The sequence below is a fragment of the Camponotus vicinus genome, unplaced genomic scaffold, assembly GCF_025532165.1.
Source record: "Camponotus vicinus isolate PSW18456_S1 unplaced genomic scaffold, iyCamVici1.0 SCAF_4, whole genome shotgun sequence".
NCBI classification, from domain to species: Eukaryota; Metazoa; Arthropoda; class Insecta; order Hymenoptera; family Formicidae; genus Camponotus; species Camponotus vicinus.
Genome location: NW_028141976.1, coordinates 12799236 through 12815066, shown reverse-complemented (window position 1 = coordinate 12815066; position 15831 = coordinate 12799236). Strand labels below are relative to the sequence as shown.

General features: G+C 34.5%; 1 protein-coding gene and 2 pseudogenes across 3 annotated transcripts in view; 2 read left to right on the top strand and 1 right to left on the bottom strand.

Annotated features, from left to right (window-relative positions):
• Brm (ATP-dependent helicase brm) overlaps window positions 1-15831 on the bottom strand; it is a 29197-nt gene that overhangs the window by 3231 nt on the left and 10135 nt on the right. Inside the window, exons 3-15 of one of the 2 annotated variants that reach the window (XM_083098816.1) lie at window positions 4391-6489; window positions 4176-4249; window positions 3387-3639; window positions 3135-3273; window positions 2856-3017; window positions 2391-2732; window positions 2074-2305; window positions 1797-1987; window positions 1553-1710; window positions 1055-1475; window positions 802-968; window positions 518-709; window positions 62-392 (exon numbers count right to left, since the gene is read on the bottom strand). In XM_083098816.1, the coding sequence (XP_082954942.1) occupies window positions 62-392; window positions 518-709; window positions 802-968; window positions 1055-1475; window positions 1553-1710; window positions 1797-1987; window positions 2074-2305; window positions 2391-2732; window positions 2856-3017; window positions 3135-3273; window positions 3387-3639; window positions 4176-4249; window positions 4391-6489 (4761 nt within the window). The remainder of the gene's footprint in view (window positions 1-61; window positions 393-517; window positions 710-801; window positions 969-1054; window positions 1476-1552; window positions 1711-1796; window positions 1988-2073; window positions 2306-2390; window positions 2733-2855; window positions 3018-3134; window positions 3274-3386; window positions 3640-4175; window positions 4250-4390; window positions 6490-15831) is intronic. The other variant, XM_083098817.1, reaches the window with a different exon arrangement.
• LOC145971295 (uncharacterized) lies at window positions 8085-10618 on the top strand (annotated as a pseudogene). Its single transcript, XR_014438839.1, has 5 exons — window positions 8085-8252; window positions 8838-8972; window positions 9109-9371; window positions 9576-9833; window positions 9935-10618. The product of XR_014438839.1 is annotated as an uncharacterized LOC145971295 (transcript).
• LOC145969733 (inositol monophosphatase 2-like) lies at window positions 11126-14448 on the top strand (annotated as a pseudogene).

Below are 15831 nucleotides of genomic sequence, written 5' to 3'. Positions count from 1 at the left end.
TTAGTTTTAAATATCATATTGAGTTAATTGATATTATATTTTACACATTAATATCACGTACCTGATGAGGATTCCAATCAGAATCAAAGATAATAACTGTATCAGCAGCTTGAAGATTCAAACCGAGACCACCTGCGCGTGTGGATAATAGGAAAAGAAAATATTCCGATCCGGGATCATTGAATTTCTTTAACAGATCTCCTCTGTCCTCTGCTTTTGTTGTGCCGTCCAATCGCAGATACATAAATCCACGCCAACTCAGATAATCTTCCATAATTGTCATTAATTGAGTCATTTGACAAAACAGTAATACTCTGTGATTGGTAGCTTTTAACTTGGGAAGAATTCGATCGAGAAGTTCAAACTTTCCAGACGCACGAAATAAGTCCGGACTAATGACAAATAAAAAAAATCGAGTAAATATTTAAAAAATATAAAATAAATAAAAATATTAAATATTAAAAAATCTAATAAATATTTTATAAGTTCTTCATTAAATAATCCAGATAATAATTACCCAGTAATAACATTAGAACCTGGTGTGCCTACATGTTCGCAATATTTCTCTTCTATAGCTTGAAACATAAATGGATGATTGCATAATTTCCTCAGCTGTACGATTGTATTCATAAGGGCCTTGGCACCTCCCTTTCCTTGCTTTCCCTTTTCCGATCCGTCAGTTAACAGTACACCTTTACTCTGCATGTGTCTATAGTACAGAAAGAGTTTTCGTTTGTATATTATGTTTACACACAAATTTCATAATATTCATAAGCACATAAACAATCTAAATTAACATACTTGTAAAGAACTTTTTGTAGGCCAGACATGTCGCATTTGATAATGTACTCCACTTTATCGGGTAATTGCGACTCCACCTCTTTCTTCAATCGTCTCAGCAAGAAGGGTCGCAAAACTTTGTGTAGACGACGAATAATCAAAATAGTTTCTTCTTCATTGAGTTCCACCTGTGTAACAATATAATAAGTAGCAATATTAAATTAAAATACATTATAAAAACATTGAATATATTTACGAATATACAAATACTTGCCTTTTCGCCCGTAGTTGCGAAAGGAGCATTGAACCACTGTTCAAACGTACTGCAGGATTTGAAGATCGAAGGCAACAAGAAATTCAAAAGAGCCCACAGTTCTGGCAATTTGTTTTGCAATGGTGTACCGGTTAACAATAGTCGATGAGGGGCCAAGTAATGCGTATTTAGAACTTGGGTAAGCTTACAATGATGATTCTTCATTCTATGTCCTTCGTCGATGATCATATATTTCCATTGTAATTTCGCTAATACACCCTTATCTTTTATAACATATTCATAAGTTGTTAATAAAACGTTAAATTTTGTGGCTCGCATTTGAGATTGTATAGCTCTTCTGCCAGCTGGAGAACCTTTATACGACACTACAACGACACTCGGTGCCCATTTTTCAAATTCAAGAACCCAATTTGATAATGTCCTAGAAATAAAATTTTAAGCATGTGATACAGAAATAGCTTTTATAAGAATTAATTTTTAGCTATAGAAGAAACTTACGATAATGGAACAATGATGAGGAATGGACCGTTGACTTTCTTCTTTTCCATAAGATATGTTACTAGAGCAATGGTCTGAATAGTTTTACCGAGACCCATCTCGTCTGCCAAAATGCCATTCAAATTGTTGTTAAACAGCGAAACTAACCATTCTAATCCCTAAAATCATTAATTAAATCCTCTTATTTATAGGAAAAATCAATAGGAAATATATCACAAGAATAAAATCAAAATGAGTAAAATACCTTGATTTGATATTCTTTTAGTTTTCCATTCACCATAATACTTGCTTGTTCCGTAACCACTTCGTGAACGGTATGAGCAATACTATAGTATGTTTGTTCCTCTGTTTTATATTCGTCATCTTCTACCTTTGCCTTGTGTATCGTCTTTTTTACTTTTTCTTCTTCAGAATCACCAGTAGATTTTTCCTTGCCTACAATTCGGATTTCATAAGTCAAGTTAGTAAAAATAAAGTCTGTTGAACTTTTGACAGGAGTTTTTTCAAGAATGAAAACTTACTGTCGGATTTATCTTCGCTCTCGCTGTCTTCTTCGTCATCTTCACTTTCTGATTCAATTGGCTCCCATCCAGGATGAGCCTCCAAGAATGCTGACAATTGACTCATCAATGGTGCTTCATCGCCTGTTAATGTGCGACCAGTGGCTGTATCTATTACACCGACACGAGCATCATCGTTGGCACTACCGTCTTCAGCATTCTCACCGTTCTCTTGTAATTTTTTCTTCTTTTGCTATTATAAATTTTCATTGATATTATAACTCATCTGTTATATAATAATAGTTATATTTTTAAAAAAATGTAAAAAGCGCTATTACCTTCTTACGCTTTTGTTCCTCAACTTGTTTCCTCTTTTGTTCTATTTTGTGCTGCTTAACCATTTCCGTGAGATTGCTGATATACTCGTCTGTCTGAGATAGCAAGAAAGCTAAACGTTTGTCTTTCTTCTGATCGATCAATTTTCTATATCCCTCTTCATCTTCCGCCATAAGACGGCGCATACGCTCCTTCTCGATGCGTTCCTGTTCTTTCTTCTGTTCGCGTTCAGCATTTGCATGATAGTTGAGTACTGCTTTGTTAAGCCTAGCCAACTTTGCAACATTATTGCGATGAAATTCTTTGAAATCTTTGCCATGTTGCAGTACGGAACTAAGAAATTCCTATAAACACGTAACATAATATACCATGTATTCATTCATTAATAATAGTATTGATAATCATATTGATATCATCATGTTAATTAATCTCAAAGATTTCATATAATTAAATATAGATAAACTTACTTGATGTTTTTGTCTCCGTTTACGTTCTGCTTCCAATTTTTGTTGCTTTTCTAATTTCTCAGTAGCTCTAGCTTCGCGTAATCCTTGCCGTTTTGTGCGTTTATAAGCTTTTACATTCACTGCTGTTTCCAAGGTAGTATCTTTTCGTGTACATGCTATTATCTATTATTGAAAAAAAGAATTTAATTAAAAGAAAATTTAAAAAGGATATAAATAAAAACAGTTTCTTTCAATTTTGTACATAAAATGAAAAATTTATAAATGGATTACAATGAATACCTCTGTTCTTAATTGCCTCTGAAAGTTCAGTACTCTGAGCATACGCAGTTCAATCTGAGCTTGTATACGAAGATCTTCTGGCATATTTGTTGGTAGATTACTAAGTTGCTCCATTCTAAGCGATATACGGGCTGCTACTCTGTTTATCAAGCGTAAAGTTTATTGTTATTATTATTATTTTTACTGATAAATATATAGTACAATAAACTGTGTTCCTTTATACAACTGTTCCTCTATACAAGTTCTTTATACCTATTTTCTCGTTCTTGCAATATTAACAAAGGATCTAGTCCAACGGGTTTTGCCACACTCGTCACTCTGTTGGTCTTAGTGCCAGGCTGAGGTTGCTGCTGTTGTTGTTGCGGCGTTTGACAACCGGGTCTAGGAGTGGGACCTGCGGGACCAATAACATTCGGACCTGGTATTTGTGGCCCAGCTGTTGTAGCAGGGCCTTGAGACGGATCTATAGGGCGTTGACCCATCCCTGGAGGAGGAGGAGCACCACCTATCCAAATCCGTCTTAAATCAGGATCATTCTACCCTATACTTTTGTAAATACCACAATCACATCCAGCTTTTATTTTTATTTTTTTATTTTTTTCATTACATAATCTACAAATGTTGTAAGCATTAATCTATCGATAAGCGTAATCTTTCCATAATTGCACATTCTATAATAAAATTGAGAATTCAAATCAATGCGGCAAATATCTTTAATAATGCAACACGCATTTAAAAGCGCTTAATAAATAAAATAAAAGCGCTAAATAAAATATTGATATGAGAGCATTGTACGTGAATTTCTAGTATGTTACAGATAACAGAAAAATACACAAAGCACATACATTAATATATATTTAAATTTTATAGGCATACAGTATAAAAATAAAAGCAAACAGATGTAAAATAGAGAAACCAAAAAATATTGACTAAAAAGATTCTATTTCAAATAAGCAAAATAAACTCATGTGGCAGAAAGCGATACAAAAGATAGAGTAGTCACCCAAAATGCATAAATTTATATTACTCATAGAAACTTACCCTGCGCAGCTACTGCAACTTGTTGAGGTACTGGCTGATTTCTTGCCAGCAATCTGTATGCCATTATTTGAGCTCTGCAAATGAAAATTGAGAATGCCGAATTTTAAGAACAGTATGTACATAAAGAAGATAATTGTTTATATTCATTATTTTAGTGAACTTATTAGAAACATCTTTATAAATATGTACAAACATTAAAATTATAATTCACATACCGTAATTGCTGCAATTGTGATGAACTAAAGGCTTGTTTCTCTATGCCTTGACGAGCTCTTAAAGCTAATAATTGAGAATATCGTGGGTCTTCTTGTAGCCCTTTTTCTTCCATAGAATCGATCGCTTTTTGGAGCGCATTCAGATTTTCCTGTCCTGGTCCAGGTGGTCCTGTAGGCCCAGAAGGTCCGATTTGTCCACTTCCAGTTTGACTCATCTGATTTACTGGAGCACCTATGGGTGTCGTGCTACCAAGAACTTGACCTTGATTTTGATTGCCGGGACCTATTTGAGTGGTAGGAGGCTGATTGGTCGGACCGTTAGGACCCATTTGTCCACTCACATTTATATGACTGATTTGATTATTTGGACCGCATGGTCCTATTTGACTATTCGGTCCGCCAGGCCCCATTTGATTGCTCGGAGCATTCGGGCCCATTTGAGCACCCGGACCTCCTTGCATCATTTGTCCTGGACCGCCAGATGGAATTTGTCCTCCTGGTCCCATTTGACCACCAGGGCTACTCCCTGGTCCCATCTGTCCACCAGGTCCACCTCCTGGTCCCATTTGACCTCCAGGCACATTGCCACCATGTCCCATTTGTCCACTGCCTGGTCCCATTTGTCCTCCAGGACCACTTCCGGTTGTCATTTGGCCGCCTGGTCCGCTACCGGCATTCATTTGCGCACCAGGACCGTTTCCTAATCCCATCTGTCCTCCAGAACCGCTTCCAGGGCCTGCTGTGCCCATTTGTCCTCCAGGACCGCTGTTTGAAGTTATTTGTCCACCGGGTCCACTAGCTACACCTACGCTGGTAGGTCCGTTTGGCCCACTCGCCGGACCCATGGAAACCGGTCCGCTATTTGTCATTGGCACGCTTCCTGGACTACTTCCCGGACCCATCTGACCGAGACTATTCGGCCCCATTTGACCTCCTGGTCCCATTTGACCACCAGGGCTACTTCCTGGTCCCATCTGTCCACCAGGACCACTTCCTGGTCCCATTTGTCCTCCAGGACCGCCAGGTCCCATTTGATTACTTGGCGCACCTGGTCCCATCTGTCCGCCTGGTGCATTCATACTCATCTGTCCGGGTGGTCCGCCCATGCCCATTTGCGTAAGTCCGTTCGGACCCATCTGCGACGGTCCATTATGACCCATTTGTCCAGGTCCATTTGGCCCAATTTGTCCTGTTGATCCTGGTCCTACGGGACCCATTGGTCCGTTAGGTCCCATTTGCGCTTGACTGATAGGTATCATCTGGTTTGGACCCATTTGATTTGGACCACCTGGACCTATATTGTGTCCTGCGGAACCACTTGCGGACATCTGGCCAGGAGCACCTGGGCCCATGTGACTTCCTGGACCGCTTGTATTCATATGCGTGGATACTGGTGGACCGCTCGTGTTCATGTGACTTGGGATCGGAGGACCGGCATTCATGTGACCACCCGATCCAGGAGGTCCACTAGTGTTCATATGACCTGGTCCAGAGGGACCACTTGCGTTCATATGCCCTGATCCAGGCGGTCCGCTGGCATTCATATGTCCTGGAGGTCCTGTGCCGCTCATATGTCCCGGTCCGGGTGGACCGCTGGTAGTCATATGGCCTGAACCTGGTGGGCCGCTTGCGTTCATATGACCTGGAGGTCCGCCCATATGTCCGGGTCCAGGTCCTCCAGAAACCATTTGCGAACTCTGGGGGCCTCCGGTGCTCATCTGAGGGCCTGGAACAGGTCCACTACCTGGACCCATTTGTCCTGGCCCACCCTGTCCCATGTGAGGACCGCTGGGAGGGCCTCCGCCTTGCACCATGTGAGATGGACCCATTTGCCCAGGATCTCCTGGACCCATCTGCCCGGGACCACCTGGTCTCATCTGTCCAGGACCTGCAGGACCCATCTGACCAGGTCCACCAGGCCCCATTTGTCCAGGTCCGCCAGGACCCATCTGTCCAGGTCCATTAGAACCTATTTGATTCGGACCACCTTGCATCATGTGCGATCCGCTTTGTGGTCCATTCGGGCCCATTTGACCGGGAACCATTGGTCCTCCAGGACCCTGTTGAGAACTAGGTATCTGTCCGACTGGACCTTGATTCTGTAAAAAAAGAAAATTTAAATTTTTATGACGTAAGTATCATAACGTTTTAAAGTTAATTGAAAATTGTGTGTGGATGTAAAGTTAATTGAAAATTGTGTGTGGATGTAAATTTCAGTTAATCGATTCACATACAATTTTAACATTATATATTGTAATATATTCCAAGTTTAAATATGTGATAAAATATATAAAGATACAAAAATAATAAAAAAATATAAAAAAATAATGTTGATAAAAAAAAATTAAAAATAATTCCTGGAACAATAATAATAATTATTATTATGTTTTTACAAATTAGTTTAGTGCCTATGTAAACTAGTAGAAACTTGCAAAAACGATAAGAACTAATATGTATTTATGCGCGTTATGAGGACAATATCCGGCGATACAATGATAACGATCATTTCTAGGAATGACAATGGGTGACAATCAGCGAGACAATTTCGTCGCGCTGATAAAAGATGCACTGAAAAGCACGTGAACAGATGCAAGAAAAACGTACAAAAGATTCGGATGCACAAGTTCTAAGATATGCTTTTTTATTGCAATCATATTAAGCGTGCACATTTAGGCATTCAGGTCTCGTTCACGTCGTCGAGCGAGCGATGTCACGTTCTTGGGGCATGTTCCACCGGTACTTCGGTTATCGTGGGAGACAATGACTAACAGGGAGCAGTTAATATTCTTTAATGCTTTGTCTATATATGCTGCTATAGTTTGAGCAACAAGCTTACGACAATACAAAAATATTGAAGGTCTTTCATAAAGTCTCTTGAAAACATATTTTTTAGGATTTTTAAAATAATTTTTTTCTCTCCTCAAGATTTCTTAATTCGCGCGTTATAATTTTCTTCTTTTTATTCTCCTCGCCACTGCAATAATAATGCAGAAACATACTAAATTTTAGTCGTTTAAAACTCGATATTAAAGTATTTGTCATTATTTTTAGTAGATATATAAAGATTTGACTATGTACAATCATAAAATATTTTTAATTTGTAAAAATGTTATTATAACGTGTCGTTTTTAATTTTGAGGTGAATTATTTCTTTTTTTTAAGATATTTCCGGACATTTAATCAAATATATTTGTCCTACAACTTAATCAAAGCGTACTTGCTCCGACATTGCGATCACCAGATCGACCTTCCTCGCTGTATTATGTCCGTATCAATGTAATGTAATAGATATTTAAAAAAATTATCTACCTATCCACATCATCCTATCGATTGATTTTTGCGATAGGATGAATTTGACATTCAAATGCAGTGTAGCGTGAAAAGTTTAGAAAAAGAGATGTTATCGATGCAACTGAATAATTTCAAAATGTTATGCAATGTTTTTCTACAATTGAGAAAACAGGAAGCTCCTTTGTACAAAAATTGTGTCTTAATTTAAAGTATATAAAGTAATGCATCAGTAATATCACTAGGATAAGCTGCCGTGACAAAGATATACGAGACTTCGACTCCTTGCCAATATGACACGTTACAGAGGGCATGGAAAAAAACCCAAGAGTATCCAATATTCCTATTAAGTTGAGTGGATGCAAACTCATAGTGGGGGGTGACGATCATATCATAAGAACGACACTCCGCCAAATCAGACGGTACTTTAACTGGAGCGATACGTTTCGCGGTTCGTTATTTGCGTACTCGTTGAGAGAAGCGGGATTCGGAAAGAATCGTGAAGATGACTACCCGAGAGGAACTCGATTATTGTTACGATTTCGTCTTGGATCTTACCATAGAATCTGGAAAGGTATATATAACATACGCACACTACTGTCATCTAATCCAATGCATTGACTTTGACATCGTTCAAACTAATATATCTGTTTGTTTAATCGATAATTGTTTATCTGTTGCAAAAGCTTTACTATTTGATATAGAGCAAAATAATGAAAAAAATCTATTGATATTTTAAGGATTAAAATATGCATTTATATTAATGTAAATTTAACACGATTCGTAAACAGCAAATGAAAATTGCCAACGTTGAACATTACATTAAATATATATAATTAATTAGTAACAATTCATTTTTAATGGCTTGACTATACATTTGTCATAATTGAATTAAATACAATATATATTTGGAAAAATTATCAATCATAAAATGAGAGAGCATTTACATTAATGTAATTTCACTGAAATTGAAATCCGTTATACTGCAAATTGCATGCAATGAAATTATCAGATGTCCTCGATGCTTCTTAGATCAGTCAAATTATAATCATTAATGAATTATCTGAAATAGACACATACATATATTAGTTTATTTTATTTACCATTTTTGCAAAATATCAAACATTACATTAACACACGCATATATAATATTATTCAGGTGATCCGTGATGCCTTTCAAGGATCTAAAAAGGTTGAAACGAAAGCTGGTGATTGGGATCTGGTGACACAATATGACAAAAAAAATCGAAGCGATTTTAATCGACAATCTGGCAAGAAGATTTCCAACGCATAAGTAATTATCAATTTAAAAAATAAATTATATAAAAATTAATTAATATACATCATAAAGTAAATAAGAAAATTTTAAAGGATGTTTTTTCCATAAAAATTTTATATATATATATTTTTTTCCAAAAAATTTGTGACAGATTTATCGGCGAAGAAACAGTGTCACATTCCAATTTTCTGCCGGAGCTTACGAACGTGCCCACGTGGCTCATCGATCCGATTGACGGAACAACGAACTTCGTACATTCTTTTCCACACACCTGCATATCAATAGCATTAGCGGTGAATAAGGAACTGGAGATTGGAATAGTCTACAATCCCATTTTAGAGCAATTGTTCACCGCCAGACGAGGCCACGGAGCGTTTCTCAATGGAAAACCGATCAAGAGCTCGAACGTGGAAGGTGAAGAATTTTTTTTTTATTCTCGATTTTTTCTCATCGTTTCGCGAGTCTCGGAAATAATCTAAAGCTTGTATTACCGGTTAAGTAATTTAACACGTGTACGTGCACACGTAACGTATCTACTTTTTTTATCTAAGATAATTTGCTATATATTTTTGAGACGATTTGATGTACATTTTAAACAACATATTTCGATTTTTTCAGAGCTCGAACATTCTTTGCTATGTTTGGAGGCTTCGTACGCGACTATCGAGGACATTCGCGATATTATCCTGGGAAGATTGGAAGCTTTCGTCTCGATAGCACATGGAATAAGAACCATGGGTTCGGCAGCGTTAACATTGTGTCACGTAGCTATGGGAGCTGTCGAGGGTTATCACTCTGACAATCTGATGCCATGGGACGTAGCTGCGGGTGTTCTTATCATTAGGGAGGCTGGCGGCATGGTGATCAATACAAATGGTATATCCTATATATTATAGCATACATGTGTATCTTTTCCCGATTATCGTTCCAATATAAAATCAAATCAAGTATGAGAAAACATTTTCTTCTTCCTTTAGGTGGAGAGTTCAACGTTATGTCACCGAAACTTATAGCTGTTGGTAATTGTAGGCTAGCGAAAGAACTCGTAAAATTAATAAAACACGCAGACATCAAAACCCATCAAAGAAATCTGTTGTTGCAGACAATGAAATAAATGTTATTACATTTATTAAAAGTAAAACTTGAATAACGATATTCACACGAGAATGTTTAATATTATTTGAAATTATTTAAACATATATTTGGATTATTACATAAAATATATTATAACAGTGAAATATGTGTGGTGTAGGTGCGTGTGTGTAGTAATTATAATATTAATAAAAATTAAATTATATATATTACAATATAATTATAATATTTTAATATTATAATATTAATAATTATATTAGACAAACAAATTATAAATCGATTAAGCCCGGAATAAAAAAGTATACTTATTTAATATATGTTTTTTTGTTTAAATGTAGAAAATGTCTTCTAGTTTAGATATTTTCGAGCCCGATGCAACATGTCATTTTTACATTATAAATATGTGTGTGTATGTATCCCATCTAATTGTGAATCGCTGTCCTTGCTTCAGTTGTAACGTCATTTGTTAGCAATTTAGTATAATATATAGAATTTTGTGACGAGTTCATAATGATTAGTGTTATCTCACCCATTAGAATACAGTCTAAAATAAACAGAATATAACAGAATTTTGTTCATTTTCCGTTCGCTAATAACTAATTCTTTCTACTGAAGTCATAACGCAATATCTCAGACACGATGTATTCGATCTAAAAATACTGAATCTATAAGTGAAGGTATTTTTGATGCTTTCCTTGTATTTATACGCATAAATATACAATATATAAATATATAGTATAATGTCTCGATAAAGAAAAAATAGAAGTCGTACGTCCTCTTCTCTTTCTGTAATCCAACAAATTTCAAGGGCTTTCAGAGAATGTTTCATGAACCTCAAAATATTTGTTCTATGATAGTTGGTGCAAAAGCAAGGAAGCAATTTGCGCAAGAAGCACGTATATGAATTCTTTCGTATGTTGAAAATTTGCTTATTATTACTATACTGCCGTTATTTTATATTATTACTACATTGTCGCTATTACACATTACTTAGAGAGATAACGGATAGTATTAGACATGAATTTTACGTTGCGAATCGATCAGTCATATCGACGAATCTTTCAATGTCAACTATCATGTCGAACAACCTGGATATCACAAAGTGCTACGAGTTCGCGAAAGAACTCACGCTGTGAGCTGATAAGGTAAATCAATAAATCGACGAGCATTTTGTCGATAAAATTAAAGAATAAAACGTTGTAAGGGATCGAGAATTTTTGAAAATTAAAATCTTACACTTGAATAATAATTCTTGCATGTAAGAAAATCTTCTTTAATCGACTTTAGAAATTTTACGAGCGCAATAAATATTTAATTCGCCTCGCACAAATTTTTTAATTAAAAAAAAATGTAATAATAAAATATCGAGCTAAAATTTCGCTCTTTTTATCTCGTGAAATTGTAGGTGAAATAAAAACTTATATTATCGCAATCTCTTTAATTTATCGATTCGATTGATATTTCTCATTATTCTGCTTCGATTTATTAATCATATTATCTATATAGATGATCAAGTGTACTTCCGACTCTGAAAAGGTTGTATATAAGAAAGAAGAATTCTGGAATTTCGTAATTGATATTGATCAGAAAGTTGAGAAAATGTTTATTGAGAGTTTATCCGAGGAATTTCCTGATCACAAGTGAATGCTACAACATCATTACATAATCAAGCTTCACTCTAACGTAATCCAATCTAATGTAATAATTATGTAATTATTCAATGTTATATTAAAGTCTTACTGTATTGATGATTAAAATATCTTGCATTTCAGAATTACCGCGGAAGAAACAGTAGCTGCGATGTATAAAGAGAAGCCGGAATTGACGGAATTGACGCCAACCTGGTTCGTCGATCCGATCGACGGAACCACCAATTTCATACACACGTTCCCACAGATCTGCACATTCGTAGGTCTAACGATTCGCAAGAGCTTATCCTAAGCCCTTACAACCCTATAATTTCGAAGTTTTATAGCGCAGTAAAGGCGGGAGCGCGTTTCTAAATGGAAAACAGATTCGCACAGCCAATGTTACTGGTAATAATTAATAGTAAACGGAAGCGATCATCTGTGATGGAGTGAGTGATTTAAAAATGACTAAGATATGTATTAAGAATTCTTTTCTTTTTTTTTAAATAATTTTCTAAACATCTCGTAAACTATCTAAAATAAATTTAATTTCAGATAATGGTTAAAAAAAGAAATATTTAATACACAAAATTGAAAATTAGGGCTTTTGAAGTTCTTTTCCATAATTGTTTTTCAATCTTTAAGTATCTTGATTTTTTTTCAAAACTATTAGTCTAAATGTTGTTCTTTTTAATCTGTTCAAGTATAAATTATTAATCATCCAGTGTAAGAAATATAATTATAATTATAATTTTAATTTTAAAAATCACAAACAATTAAAATTATTTAAGAAGCTTGATTTTATTTCAATCATAAGATTTAAAATTTATTCAACAAAGAGCATCGATCAAAAGGTGACCAAGCATATGAGAAAAAAATAACAATAGAGATTCAATAGAGATTCAAATATTAAGGAAAGGAAATATAAAATAGGCAGTTTTGCCATATTTGATAACAACTAGAAAAATTATAGATCTGTAAATTGCTGTATGTATTAATCACATCGATAATTTATTCGAGGGGAAGAGCTATAATAACTGAAACAGATTATTATAGTTCTTCCCCTCGAATAAATTATCGATGTGATTAACACATACAGCAATTTACAGATCTATAATTTTTCTATATTAAAAAAATATTTGATTACTCACTCCTTTTTTTGTTACTGCGTGCATTTCTAAAGAATATCAAAATGTTGCAATTATCGCAGCAATCACACGAGAAACAATGTAAATTTGCTCTTGCTACATCTTTTTTACTTCATAATCACTTTCGATATAGAATTTTTTTGAACAATTTTTTTTGTATTTTCATCACGCATATTCTTAGGTTTTGTAAAAAAAACTAAATCTCTTAAATGTAGACTTTGATTTGATAACTAGAAAAATTATAGACCTTTAAATTGCTGCATGTGTTAGTCACATCGATAATTTATTCGAGCGGAAGAACTATAATAACTGAAACAGATTATTAAAGAAATATTTGATATGCTTACAAAAAAACATCATTTTTATTGCTTCTATTGATTCTTTTTGCAGAACTGAAGGATGCGCTGCAGTTAATCGAGCTAAAAATTATGCAATATTGACAAAAAAGACAATTTTCTCGGCAAGATGTATGCCTTAATTACGAAAGCGAAAGCATTAATAAAATAATATATGCAATGATGTAGATATATATACAATTATGTAGATTTATAACGATAATGTGTTTATCCCTTCCTCAAAAATATATTATCTCCAAATATATTTCGCATTAAAACAATATTTTTTGGATCTCGATATATCAATTTGTTTTCTCTATATCTTTCATAAATGTTAAAATTCATGTCAAATTTACATTCACATAATTTGCAATGTTTAGTGAACGCAATGATGTTGCAATATATAAATATACTCGTTTGCAAATTATTTGCTGTATAATGCATAAAGCGCGACATTAAATTAAGGAGGATTATTTTTTGTAGTAAAAAATATGTAATTTTTTATATCAAATTTAGAACCAGAAGCATTTCACTGAGCATGGCATACGTAGCACGGGGTACAATGGATTATATCCAGATAAATTATATCCAAGATCTCCAAACCTGGGATGTCACGGCAGGAATAGTGGTCATTCGCGAAGCGGGTGGAAGTGTTATGAAGACAAAAGATAAGAAAATCAGGATGAATAAACGAATACTGTGCAAATATTATACATATTTGTTCCCACGATATAAATTATGAATCTTTCGAGAAATCTCTTTTCTCACACACACACACACACACACACACGCGCGCGCGCGCGCGCGCGCACACACACACACACGCACACACACACACACGCACACACACACATTCTTATGTCAAATAATAAAAGAATAATTACTTTAAACGAGCTGCGCATTAAAATTTTAAATCGGAATCACGATTATGATTTCTTGTAGAGTCTTAAAAAGATAGAAGGATTAATGTGATTAGAGCAGATTAATTATTATTATAATTATTTTCGCAGGTGGTATCAATGGGTCTGTTCTTTTTAGCTGCACTGCTGCACTAGTGCAATAAGTTGGAAAGAGATAAATATACTTTCTTTCACTCTAACTAATTGCACTAGTGTAGCAGCGCAGCTAAAAAGAACAGGCCCTATGACATTATGAACCCATCGCGACGTTGAACGAAACCCTGGCACGTGAGATGTCTAAATTAATCGTCGAAACTGACTTAAAAATACAAAGTAAATAACTTGAAAATCAGATGCAATGCAAAAAAGAAACGAACCATATTAAATGATTGAGAAATTGAATATAAAACAGAAGGAGGTGTGTCCTCTCAAGAGATAATCACGCGATTTATCACGTAATACGAGGAAATTACTTATAAAAACCAGTTAAAGAAGTTTTCTACGAAAAATCCTTATGACGCATTTCCAACACATATGATATCAATCTGATTGCGTTAACGTAAAGATGTATTATGTCGTTGCCATATTGCGCAATGAATTTTTTTTCTAGTTTTCTCCTCGATTAGGACATCTCTCTCTCTCTCTCTCTCTCTCTCTCTCTCTCTCTCTCTCTCTCTCTCTCTCTCTCGTCATTGTTAAATATACCTTATAACAATGATAAATTTATCCCTCTCTCAAAAATATATCGCGCGTCTGCAAATATATTTCGAAAAATATATTTTTATTTTGGTATTATTTAATATATATTTTTATCAACTAGTACTTCTTCCTCGATATATATAATTCTGTTTTGTCGATATAATATTTCATAAATATTAAAATTCAGAAATTCTTTTTGCATAATTTCTTTTATCTACATAATTTAAATAATTTAGTAGTTTAGTAAACGTAATGATGTTGCAATATGTAAATATCATTGTATTAATTCACAAATTATATCCTTTATAATGTATAAAATGCAATATTGAATTAAGAAAGATTATTTTTTAATCACATACACATATACAGGGTGACCCATTTTAACTTAGGCAGCCAAATAACTCGAAAAATAAGCAAGATAGAGAAAAATGTTTTAGACAAAAGTTGTATGGTTTCGAGGGGGCCATAAGATGGTATCATTGGTTTGACCTTGAAGAGTCATTTGAAGGTCACGTGAAGGTCACTTCAATTTTTTTAAATGGAATACCCTATATATTTTTGTACATTCTTGTAGCTTATTTCGAGAGCTTTCCAAAACACTATAATTAAGTACCTTTCCGTTAAGTACTTTTTGAGTTATGATGCTTGAAATAATTTCTTAATTTTACATAAACCGTAAAATATCTTGTAAAATATTCATTTTTCGATTATCTTACCTTAATACTTTTATGTACAAAATAATGAGAGGAATCAATTGGTGTAAAGAAAACACATAGTTGTTTTTAAGAAAAAATATGGAATTGTTAATTGCAAATTACATATTTTTTCTTCGAAACAACTATGTGTTTTCTTTACACCAATTGATTCCTCTCATTATTTTGTACATAAAACTATTAAGGTAAGGTAATCGAAAAATGAATATTTTACAAGATATTTTACGGTTTATGTAAAATTAAGAAATTATTTCAAGCCTCATAACTCAAAAAGTACTTAACGAAAATGTACTTAATTATAGTGTTTTGAAAAGCTCTCGAGATGAGCTACAAGAATGTACAAAAATATATAGGATGTTC